At 44.2% G+C, this 14,891-nt stretch overlaps 1 protein-coding gene across 1 annotated transcript in view; it reads right to left on the bottom strand.

Moving 5' to 3' along the window:
• F9 (coagulation factor IX) overlaps nucleotides 1–13,493 on the bottom strand; it is a 32,092-nt gene extending 18,599 nt beyond the window's left edge. Inside the window, exons 1-4 of the mRNA XM_026479744.4 lie at nucleotides 13,009–13,493; nucleotides 7,586–7,749; nucleotides 7,364–7,388; nucleotides 3,379–3,492 (exon numbers count right to left, since the gene is read on the bottom strand). Of these exons, the coding sequence (XP_026335529.1) occupies nucleotides 3,379–3,492; nucleotides 7,364–7,388; nucleotides 7,586–7,749; nucleotides 13,009–13,075 (370 nt within the window). The 5' untranslated portion in view covers nucleotides 13,076–13,493. The remainder of the gene's footprint in view (nucleotides 1–3,378; nucleotides 3,493–7,363; nucleotides 7,389–7,585; nucleotides 7,750–13,008) is intronic.
• Nucleotides 13,494–14,891: the final 1,398 nt, after the last annotated feature.

A 14,891-nucleotide genomic window follows, 5' to 3' on the forward strand; every position in this document is an offset into this window, starting at 1 on the left:
ATTGCTCTATAAACTGTGTTGTCTAGCAGCCTTTGAGGTCAGTCTACAGATCAGTTTGAAGCACCAGCTTAAATGGGAGTTTGTATATGCGTCTGCTCTCCTCTAGTGTCTAAAAAGAGTTTTGAGAGAATTCCCGCTTTGTCTCTGAACTAACTGCCCCAAGAGGATTTTTCCCGACCTTGGTCAGGTATGCTAGGGGAGATCCATGCTCCCTAGAGGCCAGATAATGGCGGTAGACGCAGTTGCAAGAGCAGAGTCCTTCCCAAACCATCGTGTAGGGAACCTGAGGGCTGAGGGGGTGGCCGCTGTAGACTTAACACTTCTGCCCTGTGGCCCACAGCCTCACACGGTTGGCAAACCCTGTTACAGAAGTTTTGTGCTTATATTTACATTCCTCAGGGTAATTCTCCTCCATTCAAGTACCTTCATTTTAAACTAAAGACTTTTAGGAATATTTAATGCTAAACACTATTTTTAAAAAATTGCTCCTAATTTTGTTTTTTTAAAGTAAGCTCTACACCCAACATGGGGCTTGAACTCACGACCCCGGGATCAAGAGTTGCACGCCCTTCCGGCTGAGCCAGCCAGGCACCTGCTAAAGGCTACTTACAGTTATACTCCACTACAGTGTGCTCTTCATTTGGAACTGAGACTAATTGAGTTATTCATTCCCTCAGCTCCAGTGGCTATATTATTTAAGCTGATAATGAGTAACTACTCCAAAGATTTCCGTAGGCTTCCATAATAGCAGGATCAGATGTATCTACGGAAATCTGAATGTGAAATTAGAACCTTTCAGATGAAAGTAGCGCGGCAGAGATCTTGAGCGAGTTACCACACCCACAGGAAAGGTACCCCGGCATTGGTTTGCCCCCATGCTGGGCAATCCGAGGGAATGGGAGCCCAAGCCAGAGGCACCACTTCATCCACCTGCATCCGTTCTTTTCTTCCTTTTTAAATGTTTTTGCCCTGCCACCTTTGCCTTGTGTTATCTTCTATTCTTTTTTATCTTTTAGATCTCAAACGAAGATGATCAGTGGAGTTCTCTTGAGTACCGAAGGATTTCTGAACAACATTACAGATGACTTTTTTTCCTTTCTCTGTAGGACAACCGCAGCTTCCGAGTTTCATTTTGTTTTATGCCTTTTTCATCTGTGTGTCAGGTGGGTTGCTAGAAAGTCTTAATAGAGTCCTGCCAATTTTCTACTCTTTGCCCTTAGTCAGGTAGCCTGTGCTGTTGAATTCTTTCCCTAGGATTGCATCTCCATTCTTCTGGAGTTTCAGAGAAGACAGAGAATCTGTTATTAGCATGGTGTGCCTTTCACAACCAGAATACCAGTAATCCTGCATCCAGAGATAATAAGCAAGTAGGAGAAGGACATGGGGATACACTACTCCAATGGCCAAAATCCCAGGGGAGAAAAAAATTCTAGGCTATGAGGAGAAAAGGTGCACAGTGCTCCTAGATTTGCTATGTAACTCTTTCTTTTTTTTTTCCTTTTTAAAAATTTTTTATTATGTTATGTTAGTCACCATATGGTACATCATTAGTTTTTGATGTAGTGTTCCCTGATTCATTGTTTGCCTATAACACCCGGTGCTCCATGCAATACGTACCCTCCTTAATACCCTTGACCAGGCTAGCCCATCCCTCCCAGGCACACTTCCCTCTGAAACCCTCAGTTTGTTTTCCAGAGTCCATAGTCTCTCATGGTTCATCTCCCCCTCTGATTCCCCCCCTTCATTTTTCCCTTCCTTCTCCTACCGATCTCCCTGCTATTTCTTGTGTTCCATAAATGAGTGAAACCATATGGTAATTGTCTTTCTCTGCTTGGTTTATTTCACTTAGAGTAATCCCCTCCAGTTCCATCCATGTCAATGCAAATGGTGGGGATTCATCCTTTCTGATGGCTGAGTAATATTCCATTCTATATATGGACCACATCTTCTTTATCCATTCATCTGTGGAAGGGCATCTCGGGTCCTTCCACAGTTTGGCTATTGTGGACATTGCTGCTGTGAACATTGGGGTGCACGTGCCCCTTCTTTTTACTACATCTGTATCTTTGGGGTAAATACCCAGTAGTGTAATGGCTGAGTCGTAGGGTAGCTCTACTAACTTTTTGAGGAACCCCCATACTGTTTTCCAAAGTGGCTGTACTCTTTCAATGTAATCCATATAGTCAAATTCAGGAATGAGATCTGATTTTTGTCAACAAATTTCACATGTGAAGTGGTTAGTATGTGCAGAGAAGTACCTATTTTGTGGAAAATTGGCCTCACCATATCTCAATTCTATATTTCATTGACTTCCACTGCCTATGTTGATAATGATTTAGTCATGAGTTCAAGCAATTTTATGGGCTCAGTTTTCTTTGCACTTTGTGGATAGGAGAAGCGTGGGTTTTGGTCAGACTAACTGAAGTTCAAGTTCTGGCTCAACCATTTATTGCCTCTGTGATTTTGAGCTGTCTGAGCTATAGTTTCCTCATCTGCACAGAATGGGGGTAATAACGGTACGGAGGGCATATGGTCAGATTGAGGATTAATAAGTGACGGCAGTATCATTACCATTTAATATTAGCTACCAGTTATTATTATTGCTCTTACTATAGTTTCTTGAACTCATCCAGGAAACCAGGACTACGGACCAAATAAATGTTTATAAGCTTTGAAAGTATATGCTTTATAGAATGGAATATTATTCAGCCCTTAAAAAAAAAAGGAAATCCTGTCACATGCAACAGCACGGATGAACCTGGAGTACATTACGCTAAGTGAAACGAGCCCGTCACAGAAGGACAAATACTGCAAGATTCTACTTATTTGAGGTGTCTAAAATAGGCAGACACACAGAAACAGAATACAGTTGTGCTTGCCAGGGGCCGAGGGAAGGGGAAATGGGGAGCTGCTATTCAGCAGGTATAAACTTTCAGTTATGCAAGACGAGGGAGTTCTAGAGATGTGCTGTACAGCACAGTGCCTACAGTGAGCAGTGCTGCCTTGTACACGTCAACATTTGTTGAAAGTATAGATCTCCTGGGACACCTGCGTGGCTCCATCAGTTAAGCGTCTGCCTTTGGCTCGGGTCATGATCTCAGGGTCTCGGGATCCAGCCCCCACGTGGGGCTCCCTGCTCAGCGGGGAGTCTGCTTCTCCCTCTCCCTCTGCCCCTCCCCTTGCTCATGCTCTCTCCACCACAAGCCAATAAAATAAAATCTTTTAAAAAAGAGTATAGATCTCCTGTTAAGTGTTCTTCACAGCATTAAGAAAATGTTTTTAAGAAAAAATTATGGTACATAAATATTGCATTTCCCAGTTTTATCTGGTTCCACAGGGAAACGTGGAACCACGAGTAATCAAAAAATAGTTACTCACCTAATTCACAGTTCTTTCCCTCAAATCCAGCTTGACACCAGCATTCATAGGAATTAATGTCATCTTTGCAGATGCCGCCATTTAAACATGGGTTGGACTCGCATTGATCTCCATCTTAGAGACAGGTTAAGAAAGGTGAATTAGCAAATAAACTGCTTAGAATGCCTCCGTGCACAGACTCACGGGGAGGGGAGCCTGATTTTAGGGTCAGGACCGCGGATGCCGCTGCTTATGGGATGCCCCTGTCTTCCTGAGTTTCCAAGAGCTACCGAAACAAAGCTTGTGGGGCTCCTACCATCGTAGGAAATTGCTCTGAGGAAGGCATGTATGCAGTTTACGCAACCCAAGGGAAGAGGAAGAGGGAGAGGAAGAAGAGTGTCAGAGGTTAGAAATGGACTGTATGAGCATAGTGGGGGAAGGGTTTTCATTCCTTTCTTCTAGAATGACGACAGGTTAGTTCTAAATCCAATCCCTGCACTTCAGCAGGTCTTGCAGAGAATGCTGAGCTGGGTGGCAGCCTCAGCTTGGAGCAAATGCATCTACTCCCTTCGGGGATCATTTAATTTTTTGAAGTACAGTATGCAGTAAGGGTTCGAAACAATGGAAGAGACGCCGGAAGCATCTCTCGCTGCCGGAAGATAGTCTGCTGTCTCTGAGTTAGGCCCCAAATGGTCTAGGTAAAGGGAGAAACAACTTTTCTTTTTAAAATTTTTTTAAAGTGTTAATTTTTAAAATTTTTATTATTTTTTTAGAAGTTCGTATTTCAATTCTTGTTAGTTGACATACAGTGTCATATTAGTTCCAGGTGAGAAACTGCTTTTCCCATAAACACTCGAAAAGGGTCTGAAGATCTGCTTTATTTATGTATAGGTTGGCTGTGTTTCCTCTCTCCGTTTCCCGAGGTTTGTACATTCACGGAGGGCTTGAGAGCCTTAGAAGACACCCGTGGTAGGAAACCAGGAGGAAGGAATAGGCAAGAGGGGAAGGGTCAGGATGAGAAGGGATCCTTTGAGGCTGGTTTCTGAAAGCCCTTGCTCAATCCATACTTCTAAGGCAGCCGTGGGAGAAAGGAATGAATAGAACCAGAAGGGAGAGGGGTACATACTTTGAGCTAAGAGATACAACCCTGAAGAAAAAAAAAATGAGCTAGTTTGGCAAGAGTAAGAGGTAAAGATGACCCAAGAGTGAAAGAAAGAGAAAGGGGGGCGATGAGAGAGAAATTTCTCATTCTTGGTCCTACTTTACATAACCCCCCCCTCTAGTGTGAAGGTTGCTTGCCCTCAGGGGAGGAGAGGCTCATCGGTCACGCTCTCCGTCAGTAGTACGCACCCAGCTCCCATTGACTAAGGGCTCCTGTCCCTTTGTCAGAGACAGTCCCTCTCTGGAAAACCTGCGTGCTGTAAAGATTGGACCTTGTCCCCTCTGCCCCTTGATCCAGTGTGCTTTTGCAGAGATAGTTCAATTTGTTCCAATTCTATGAAAACAAAATACGTTATCTCTGGTTTATTATTATTGATGTGCAAACTGGTCTAAAAAACGAGCTACATTTGTACTTTATATTATAGACCAGCGGATCTGAATTATTTAGGATGTTTCACTGAAAGGGTCTGGGCTTGCAGCCAGCTACACAGCAACTCATTTGCTGAGACATATCTTTAAAATGAGTGTCATTTTATCCTGCATTTAGTCCTCCGTTGGGTGCTTGTCTGTGTGTACTTTGGGCTCAGGCAAAACCACGGACAGTAGGGGTCAAAGACAACAAGGGATAAGACCTGTCAAGTGAGAGATTCCGGCTGAAGGCTACTAGGTTGTTGATAATGAATAACCGCATCTACATCTGAAGGCTGGGAGGGGTGATCGCGAGAGCAAGGGCTTGCTCGTTAAAGAAGTTGGGTTCTCTTCTGGGCTCTGTGACTCCCTAACTGGTGACCTTTGGCAAGTCTTTTAGCCTCCCTAAGCCTCAGTGTCCTCTGTAAACTGAGGTTAATAATGCTTTGCTCACTGGGTTGGTGTGTGAGTTAAATATGACAGGCTTTCTGTAAACTGGAAAGTGCTAGACGGATGCTAGCTCATGTGCTTGGACGGTCTTCCTTCTTCAACCAGACTGTCGATAGTAGAGGATAAGGCAGGCGTGAGGGGCCTGCGCCCTGCAGTCTGTGACAGCCCATAGGGTAAGAAATAGCATTGGCTCTTTTGGGGCGGTTAGGAATCTTGGTGCAAGTGAAAAGAGGCAGGGAGTTCTTTTCTTTTTGCTTTTTTGTTCTCGTTTTTGGTGGATGAAGCAGTAGTGACAGAATCATGCCCCTGAGGTTTCCGAGATATCTTTACCCCAGATACAGTAAACGTGGCCTTTGACCTAGAAGGCAGGGGCTCAGCTTCAAAATACGGTGCTTAAGAGGTTCTGACCAACCCCTGCTGGGGAGTGGGGTGGGCAATGAAGGGGTCATGGGAATTTACAGCCAGGATTTGGGCGGGGGAGTGTGGAGGGGGTAGAAATTGATTTGCTTTAAAAATCTATCACAAGGGGCACCTGGCTGGTTCAAGTCGGTGGAGTGTGCAACTTTTGATCTCGGGGCTGTGGGTTCGAGCCCCATGTTGGGGGTAGAGGTTACTTAAAAAGAAAATCTTTAAAAAAAAAAATCTCAAGATTTCAAGTTTCAAATATAATGGAAATAAAGAATAAAAAGACTCATTCGGACTAACGGTGGGGGAATAACTGAGTAGAGAACTGGCCTGCTAGCCTTCATTACTAACAACAAGGAAAGGCCGAGAAAGTAAATGTAACGGAGTGGACCTCATCCTCCGTCAGGAGTTAAAAACAAAAGTGGAGAAACTGCGTGAGTGGAGTGTGAACACGTTCCAGAATAGCAAGTGGAACGTAGCACAGGATCTCCACCAGCTGGAACTCAGTGCTTTGTTGTCTAGGTTCCGTCCCTGTGGATGGTCTTAGATAAGTCAACCTCTGGGATGTATGCTGCCTCAGATCCCCGCTGCTGGATTTTACAGTATTAAAGCTCAGTTGTCACAGAAGTTTTGACTTTTCCTCCTTTTGGTCAATTCATTCAACAAGTGTTGACTCAGTGCTTCTGCACCAGATAGCGTTCGAGGTACCAGGAATACATCAATAAACAAAACACTTGAACACCCCTGCCGATGTGAAGCTTGCATTCTAATGAGGTGGGGAAAAGAGACGATAAACGGTAGAAGTAAGAACATTCATTATATGTTACCTCAGGTGGCGAAAAGTGCTGTGAAAAATAGGAGAGGAGGTATCTAAGTGACGGGGTTAAGGGGGGGTAGGTTGAAGTACTAACAGATGATCAAGGTAGGTAGGCTTCATGGAGATGGTGACATTTGGGTGAAGAGCTGAAGCAGATGAGGAAGCGAGCCTAGGGGAACCTGGCGGAAGAGCATTCCATGTTCAAGGAACAGTCAGGTCAGAGAGCAAAGCGGAAGCATGCCTGGAGTGTGCCTGGAACAGCAGGGAGGCCAGGACCGCTGCCCCTCTCCCCCCCCAACCCCCCACCCCCGCAGGTGAGGAGGAGAGCAGGAGGAGAGGGTCTGAGGGCCAGTGGAAAGGGAGGGCAGGGGCGATCATGGAGGGCCTTGTAGGCCACCATAAGGAGGGGGGACCTCTAAGCAATAAGCGTTGAAATCAGTCAGCATTCTCTATTCTCTCCCGGGGACTGCCAACCCCCACTCCGTCCCCAGCTGCAGTCACCTTAGTCTCTCCCTTCCAGCGGCCTGGGGAGCAATGACGTCTTTTTGAAGCCCTAGGGGGGAGTCAGCTTATCTGCCAGCCGATATCCCCCATGCTGGCGTAAACCTGTCACATATCACCACTCCGTCTTGGGTAAAAGACAGGGGGTGGGTTTAATATATTGTCTTTGGACAGGGTTTAATATACTGTCTATTTATACAGAGAAACGTTACGCAATTCTCAAATGTTTCCTATACCAACTAGAGGAAAAAATGAATTGCTTACCAACATATTGCTTCCAAAATTCAGTCTATAAAGAAAAAGAGGACAAGTTAGTGGTAGTATTCAAAACATTTTGGATTTGATTCCTTCCCTTTTATAACATTTGTAATACATATATATGGGTAGACATTTAAAAATTCCAAAGAGAAGTTTCTTTCTTTTTTTTTTCTCTTAGTTTTCTGTACTTTGCGCTGCATCTGAAGAATATTATGTGGAAATACTCACAGTTTTTTCAGTGTTTTCAAAAACTTCTCGAGCTTCTTCAAAACTACACTTTTCTTCCATACATTCCCTCTCAAGATTGCCTCGAACAAACTCTTCCAGTTTACCTGAATTATACCTCTTTGGCCGATTCAGAATTTTGGTGGCATTTTCATGATCAAGAAAAACTGAAATTCAAAAGAACTGTCCTTTAGCTTTAGGAAAAAGAAAACACCATGAAAATTAAATACATCTCTTAAGAAAGGCTTTGTTTTTAATCCAAGTAATCCCAAAGCCAATTTATCTTTGGGGCACGGAGCCAAAATCTGTGATGTCCTCATGGTACTGTATCCACGTGGAGATTTAGGAATTAAAATTTAATTTGGCTTTTAGTCAAGAGAGTTCCGGTAATGAAAGGTCAGATTTTCAATCCTATTTGAATTTACTTTGGATGAAAAAGAAAGTTCTCAAATAAGCAGTTAACTTCACACTTTGTCATCATTTGAAAATAGCTAATTGCAGGTCCTTGCAAGGTGATCCATCACCCTGGCCGGGCTGCGTTCTCAGGATGCGGTTGCCCAAATGACTTTGCAACAAATTTCTCTTGGAAGAGCAGAAGCCTAATTGTGGTCCAGCTGCAGATGCAACCCCAGTGTCTCTCACTAGATGTTAAAGAAAAACCACTGCAGTAATTTGTTTATTTTCAGACTCACAACACCTTCGGTTGGCATGCGTGAAGGGAATTCCAGTGACCTAAGTCTTTCTCTGGGAGTCAGGATGTGACTGTAGCTGTGACTGCCTAGCCTTTAGGGACACCCCTGAACTCTGGAGGATCGAGGTCTCTAACCTAATTCTCTCCTTCCCTGCCTCTCTCCCCACATTCAAATCTCACTCTCTCTGTGTCTCTGTGTATGTCTCTCTAGGTAGATATAGAAAACGTATCTCTATCTATTATTAATAACAGGAACTCAAGAAGTTGTTGGAATTGTTCCTTTCTTCAAGGGACTATCTGATACGATCTTAACAGGACCAGGCGCTTAGAAGATGAACTTTCCAGGGACGCCTGGGTGGCTCAGTCGGTTGGGCGCCTGCTTTCAGCTCAGGTCATGATCTCAGGGTCCTGGGATCGAGCCCTGCATCAGGTTCCCTGCTCAGCGGGGAGTCTGCTTCTCCCTCTGCCTCTCCCCCTGCTTGTGTTCTCTCTCTCTCACTCGCTCTCTCACCAATAAATAAAATCTTAAAAAAAAAAAAAAGATGAACTTTCCAGGCATTTGGAGACTGCTTTCTCATGAATTCTAAAAAGAAGACGACGAAGAGGAGCTAAACTGTATTCCCTTATTTTCATTGCAGCTCTTCACTTTATGGAGACTTCGAGTCCCCTGACAACCTCGCTTTTCTCTTGCTCTGCGAGTCCCCTTGGACTTCATTTTTTTTTTTTTTTTTTTTTGGAATTTAGCTTAGACTTTTTCTCTTTAACTCTTGCCAACTTCCTCAATTCCCTTCACCCCTTCCTCTGTGCCGCAGTACCCTGCAACGCCAAGCCCTAGATCACTGCGGCCATCTGCCTGTCTTCCGTCCCCAGGCAGCTGAGCACTGTGGGAGAAAATCGCCAGGCTGCAGATGGCTGCCGTCACATGGCGGTGCCTCCCAGCCACCCCGCCGGGCCCTCCTCTCTGCTTGGCCCTGGGCACCCCGACGATAGCATCTATGTCTGCCTCCAATTACAGCATGGCTGGGTGGAAAAACAGGGGTTCGCAGTCAGATCAGACACACCTGGATTTGAATAACATATTTACCACCTATTGGCTGTGAGACGTTAGGCAAGTGACAAAATCTCTGAAGCTTAAGTTGGCCAAAAGCAAAATGGGTATACCAGTGGTATAATAAGAGTATCTACCTCACACTGTTGTCGACAGGTTCCGTGAGATAATACATGTACACGATACGTGGTGTACGCTGGTTCTCCGCCCCCCCCCTCCTCTCATGCTGGCCTGCCTTCCTGTTTCTCAGTTCCCTCTAGCGCCTTAATGCACTTTTCTGTGGCTCTTTCCCTTCTTTACTCCCATCCATGTAATGAAATGACTATTGTCAGGATCAGCAAGGACTTCCTAAAGGATAGTTATGAGTTTATGTACTTCTTGACTGCTCTGAAACATTTCTAGTGCTTGACCTCTCTCTCTGTGTGTGTGTGTGTGTGTGTGTGTGTGTGTGTGTGTGTGTCTCGATCTCTCTCCAGGGTACTCTTTCCATGAAGTCACTCTACTGGTTCTTCTAACTCTTGTTATTCACCCACCACTTGAGTCAGTGAATTCCCCCTTGTCTGCCTGCCCCTTCAATGTTCAGAGTTCCTCAGGTTCCTGCCTCAGCCTGGTCATGCCAGACGTCTGTACCATGTGGCTGGGACTAGGGTGAGGGAAACAAGGCATCTAGGGCACAGAATGTGAGGAGACCCTGTCTCTCGGTGTGCAAGCAAGAAGAGGAAGAGCACACAGTTACGCTCTTTGGACCTTGCTTGCCTCCCCCCAGGCCCGCCTGGACTCTCTCAACACCAGTTCCCGAGCGCTGGCCACAGCCGGGCCCTGTGCCAGCTGCCACCTTACCCGTGCTCACTCCCGGCACCCTCACACACACCGTCGGAGCTGCTCTTTCTACAACAGTGGGTTCCAAATATCCACCTCTGGTCAGATGTATCATCTGAATTCCAGATCCTCTTTCCAGCTCCCTAGCTGTACATCGTCCTGCGACGAATCAGAGCTGCCGTTTATCTAATGCTTCTAAAGGGCTGGACCCTGTGCTCAGTGCTTCGGGGTCATGATTTCATTCCCTCCTCAACAGCAGTCCCACGAGACAGGGACTGTCATCTCATTGTTTGTAAGTGAGAGGAATGGGGCTTCGGAGAGGGGAAGTCACTTGGCCCAGGTAGCGTACTAAAGTGTCAGAGCCGGGATTGCGGCGTTGGCACTCAGACCACCCAGCCCGTGCTCCTAGGTACGATGCTGTGTCCTGTAATCACGTCACAGGCCCAGGACTCACTCTCCACGCTTCTCGGAACCTGTTCCCCTTCCACACCCAGATGGTGATGGGGGGACTAAAGAGTGCACGTATCAGGATGAGCGCGGAGTAATGTATACAGTTGTTGAGTCGCTGTATCGTACACCCGAAACTCATGTAACACAGCGCGCTACCCGTACTGGAATTGACATGAAAAACTTAATAAGAAAAAACATAGTAAAAAAAAAAAAAGAATGTTGCCAGACTGAGCATTCTAGATCAGCCATCCGCGCTGTTCATGTTTACACGTCTAATGACCCAATAATTGGGTTCTGTTGTCCAAACTCTTTCATTTCAGAGCTTCATTATCTGATGACCTGACCCCGTCTAGCTACCCTACCTCACTTGTCATAGTTAATATTCAAAACCTACTGAGTTTCTGAAAGACCTCACATTCTTTGTGAATCTGGATCTTTGCACACATGTGATTCTCTCTGCGTGTGATGGCCTGAATCAGACATTTAAGGAGAGAGACCTACTCCTCTTTTAAGACCCAGCCCAAGATACTATGTCTGTCAAGTGTTTCCCCAGTTAACATATTCGTTTCTCTGTGGTCCTTTAACCCCTGGCACACCTTTTGTCTCCTTACATTGAAATCTCTCCCTTGACTTCGTGGTGCCTTAGGTCAAAGAGGGAGTCTGGGTGATCCCCACGCCCCTGACCCCTCACCCCAGTCTCTGGCACCGTGGTAGGCACTCAGTTGTGTGGAGTTTTGTAAAGTGTGTGACCAAAGCTGTCTTTCCTTCGTTCATCTCATGCATTCGTTCGGAATGAAAGACCCCTTCAGCCCATACACCTTATAAAAATGAATTGGTTGCACAGAACAGTTTTGATTTCAGAATTCTAAACTGATGCAAATAATACCTAAGGTCAGCAGTCATGAAAATGCAATGTCTTTGTATGTCATTCATAGAAACAGCTTTTAGAAGCCGGTGATGGTTTAAGAGCAGAAGAGAGAGCGGCATGAGTGCCGGCCATCCTGAGGGAAATGCCCCTGGCTCTCTCCTCAAGGGCCTGTTGTCTCTGACTACAATGGCTCTGAATCACACTGCCTTTCTCCTCAGTATTGTCTGAGGGTCATATATTTAGCCTCTCTTTGGGTTTATCTCTCCTAGCCATTATTTCCCCAGAGCTCAAATCCTACTCCCCCCCATACACACCCCATATCTCTCCTTTTTTCCAACATCTGAGGTCTTCAAGGGAGCACTAGCCCTCTTGAAACGTCCATTATCTCACCACTTTTCCTGAAGGAAGGGCTTGGATCTTTTGTCCTCCTAGATCTCACACTGATATGTGTAAAGACTTAGCTTTATGTCCTAGTTTGTGAATTTTCCAGCTTAATTTCTTTATTTCTTCACTCTACCCACTTGGCTAGTTTGATTTAACCTTTGCATTCTTATATCATCATTTCTGCATTTCAGTCTGACGTCATGTCTGGAGTGGGAAACACAGGGCCTGTCTGCTTTCTGGGGACCCTTAGGGTTGGCACCCCTGATCCTGGCACTGTCGGCTACTAGATTTGATTATAGTAGGTTGACAAGTAAGGGTGATAAATGCTTCCTGTGAGAACACACTGTTTGCCTAAATGGGGTAATTTCTTTCCTGTGTGCCTGCCTTTGGGAAATGCATAAAGTCATTGAAGTTGTGAAAAAAACCAAGGGCTATACATTGCATTAACTAAGTTCCTCCTTACGTCAGTTCTTGGACTTGTTTTGCTCAAGTGAGTATTGGGTTTCCCCATGTATTAACTCTGCGATGTTAAGAATCAGAGACAAAATAATGTTCCTAATTCACAAAAAACTTTAGGGATGAGTAAAACTTAGTAATGAAAAATTTGTTGTAAGTAAAACTTAAAATTGTAGGTGTATGATTTTAGGAAAATTTAAAATTAGAGGCTTGCCTCATTATATAGTTCTAAAATTTTGAAACATGTCAGCTATCTTGAAATCAAACTGTGTGTGTAAATAAAGCCATTGTTTGTGGCTTTAATGTGGCACCTCCCATTCTGATCTCAAAGTGGTGAATTAAACCCCAAACAACAGTGTTAATGTCTTTTCTTCATTGTCTGCTGTTTCCTGGTTAAAACATTTCCCCACTCTTTTCTTTAACCAAGGAGATGGCTGTTTTCTAATCAGAATTACATTGTCAAATCACAAGCCTAACAGTGTTCATTTAAAAAAAAAAAGTACCATAAGCATTGTAGATCTATCTGATTTGAACAATTAAGAAAACACAGCTACCAGAGAACCAGTACTTACCAAGCCACATGCTGACAACTAGGATCTTAAACGTTGCTGTCAAATCCTGTAATGGTTATTTAGTGGAGAAGATAGCACCAGACATTTCTATATCCAAAATTCAAGCACACTCAATGTATCTTTAAAAAGGAAACAAACCTGTACATTCAGCACTGAGTAGATATCCTAAAAGGCAGATGGTGACGAGGCCCGGTGATTCTGCCATGATCCGATTCAGGCACTGCCTAACCTTTGCGGACGAATTGTGCAAGTAGCGAGGTTGACCAATTGTTCCAAAGTACAAGCTGAGCCGTATTTACTTCTGGGAAACGATGTCCATCTCCCTGAGTGGGTCTTTGGGCTATTTCCAATGGCCTCTTGGGCGAAATGAAGAGTATAGGCAGTGTTCATCTTTAAACTTCACATCTGATTCCATGGGCTTCTGTCACTGTGGCTGATGGGGGGCTGAAGCAGGAAATGACACATCATCAGAACAGGGGGAGGTCTAATGGCAGTTGCAGTGGCAGCCGAGTTCATCAGTGGGATCCATCTTTATCCTTTTCAGGGAGCGCTAGTGTCATAGAGTTTAAAAGTAAAGAGACAGGGGCATCTGGGTGGCTCCGTCGGTTAAGCCTCCGACTCTCGGTTTTGGCTCAGGTCGTGATCACAGGGTTGTGGGGTGGAGCCCCATGTTGGGCTCCAGGCTCAGTGCAGAGTTTGCTTGGGATTCTCTCTCTCTCCCTCTGCCCCTGCCCCTCCACTAGCACTCTCTCTTTCTAAAATAAATAAATAAATCTTTAAACAGAAAAGTAAAGAGACAGAGCAAAGTCATTTGGTTATCTACCTTAAAACGCTCCCAGTGCTTACATACATTTAATCACCTGGTGGATCCTTCATGTTCCTCCTCATAAGGACTGTATCAGCTTTGCTGTGCCGCGTACCCATAGAGTGAAATGTGAGGACCCTGTCTCAGAACATGTGTATGTACCGTGAGCATATGTGTCTGCATGTATACTTATATAGTATGTATATGAAATCAATGTATGAATCTTATCTTATAGTAGTTTGTGTTAGGATATTATACCACTTCATGTATAATATAAAAATGACACTATACCAACATTTACCTTTCATTCTTTGTGCTATTGTTGTGATACATTTTATTTCTACATGTTATAAACCCTATATTATTCTGCTTTGAGCCATCAAGTCTTTCAAGGAAATTTAAAAATGAGAAAAAACATTTTATATTTAGCCACGTATTTACCATTATGATAGTCTTCATTTCTTTGTGTAAATCCAAGTTTCAATCTGTTAAAAATTTTCATCACTCTGAATAATTTTCTTTAATAATTTTGATAGTATACGTCTTCTTATGATGAATTTTCTCAACTTTTATTTGAAAATATATCTATTTTAGCTTCTTTTTTTAAATTTTTTTAATAACAACTTTTTATTATGTTACGTTAGTCACCATATAGTATATCCTTAGTTTTTGATGTAAAGTTCCATGATTCATTATTTGTGTATAACACCCAGTGCACCATGCAATACGTGCCCTCCTTACTACCCATCACCAGCCTATCCCAATCCCCCATCCCCCTCCCCTCCGAAGCCCTCAGTTTGTTTCCTAGGGTCCACAGTCACTCATGGTTCATTCCCCCTCTGTTTACCCCCCCCTTCATTCTTCCCTTCCTTCTCCTACCAGTCTTCCTATTTCTTGTTCCATAAATGAGTGAAACCATATAATTGTCTTTCTCTGCTTGACTTATTTCACTTAGCATAATCTCTTCCAGACCTGTCCATGTTGCTGCAAATGTTGTGTAATCGTTCTTTCTGATGGCTGAGTAATATTCCATTGTATTTATGGACCACATCTTCTTAATCCAGTCATCTGTTGAAGGGAATCTCGGCTCCTTCCACAATTTGGCTATTGTGGACAATGCTGCTATGAACATTGGGGTGCATGTGGCCCTTCTCTTTACTACGTCTATATCTTTGGGGTAAACACCCAGTAGTGCAATGGCTGGATCATAGGGTAG

Source organism: Ursus arctos, chromosome X (genome assembly GCF_023065955.2).
Source record: "Ursus arctos isolate Adak ecotype North America chromosome X, UrsArc2.0, whole genome shotgun sequence".
Lineage (NCBI taxonomy): Eukaryota > Metazoa > Chordata > Mammalia > Carnivora > Ursidae > Ursus > Ursus arctos.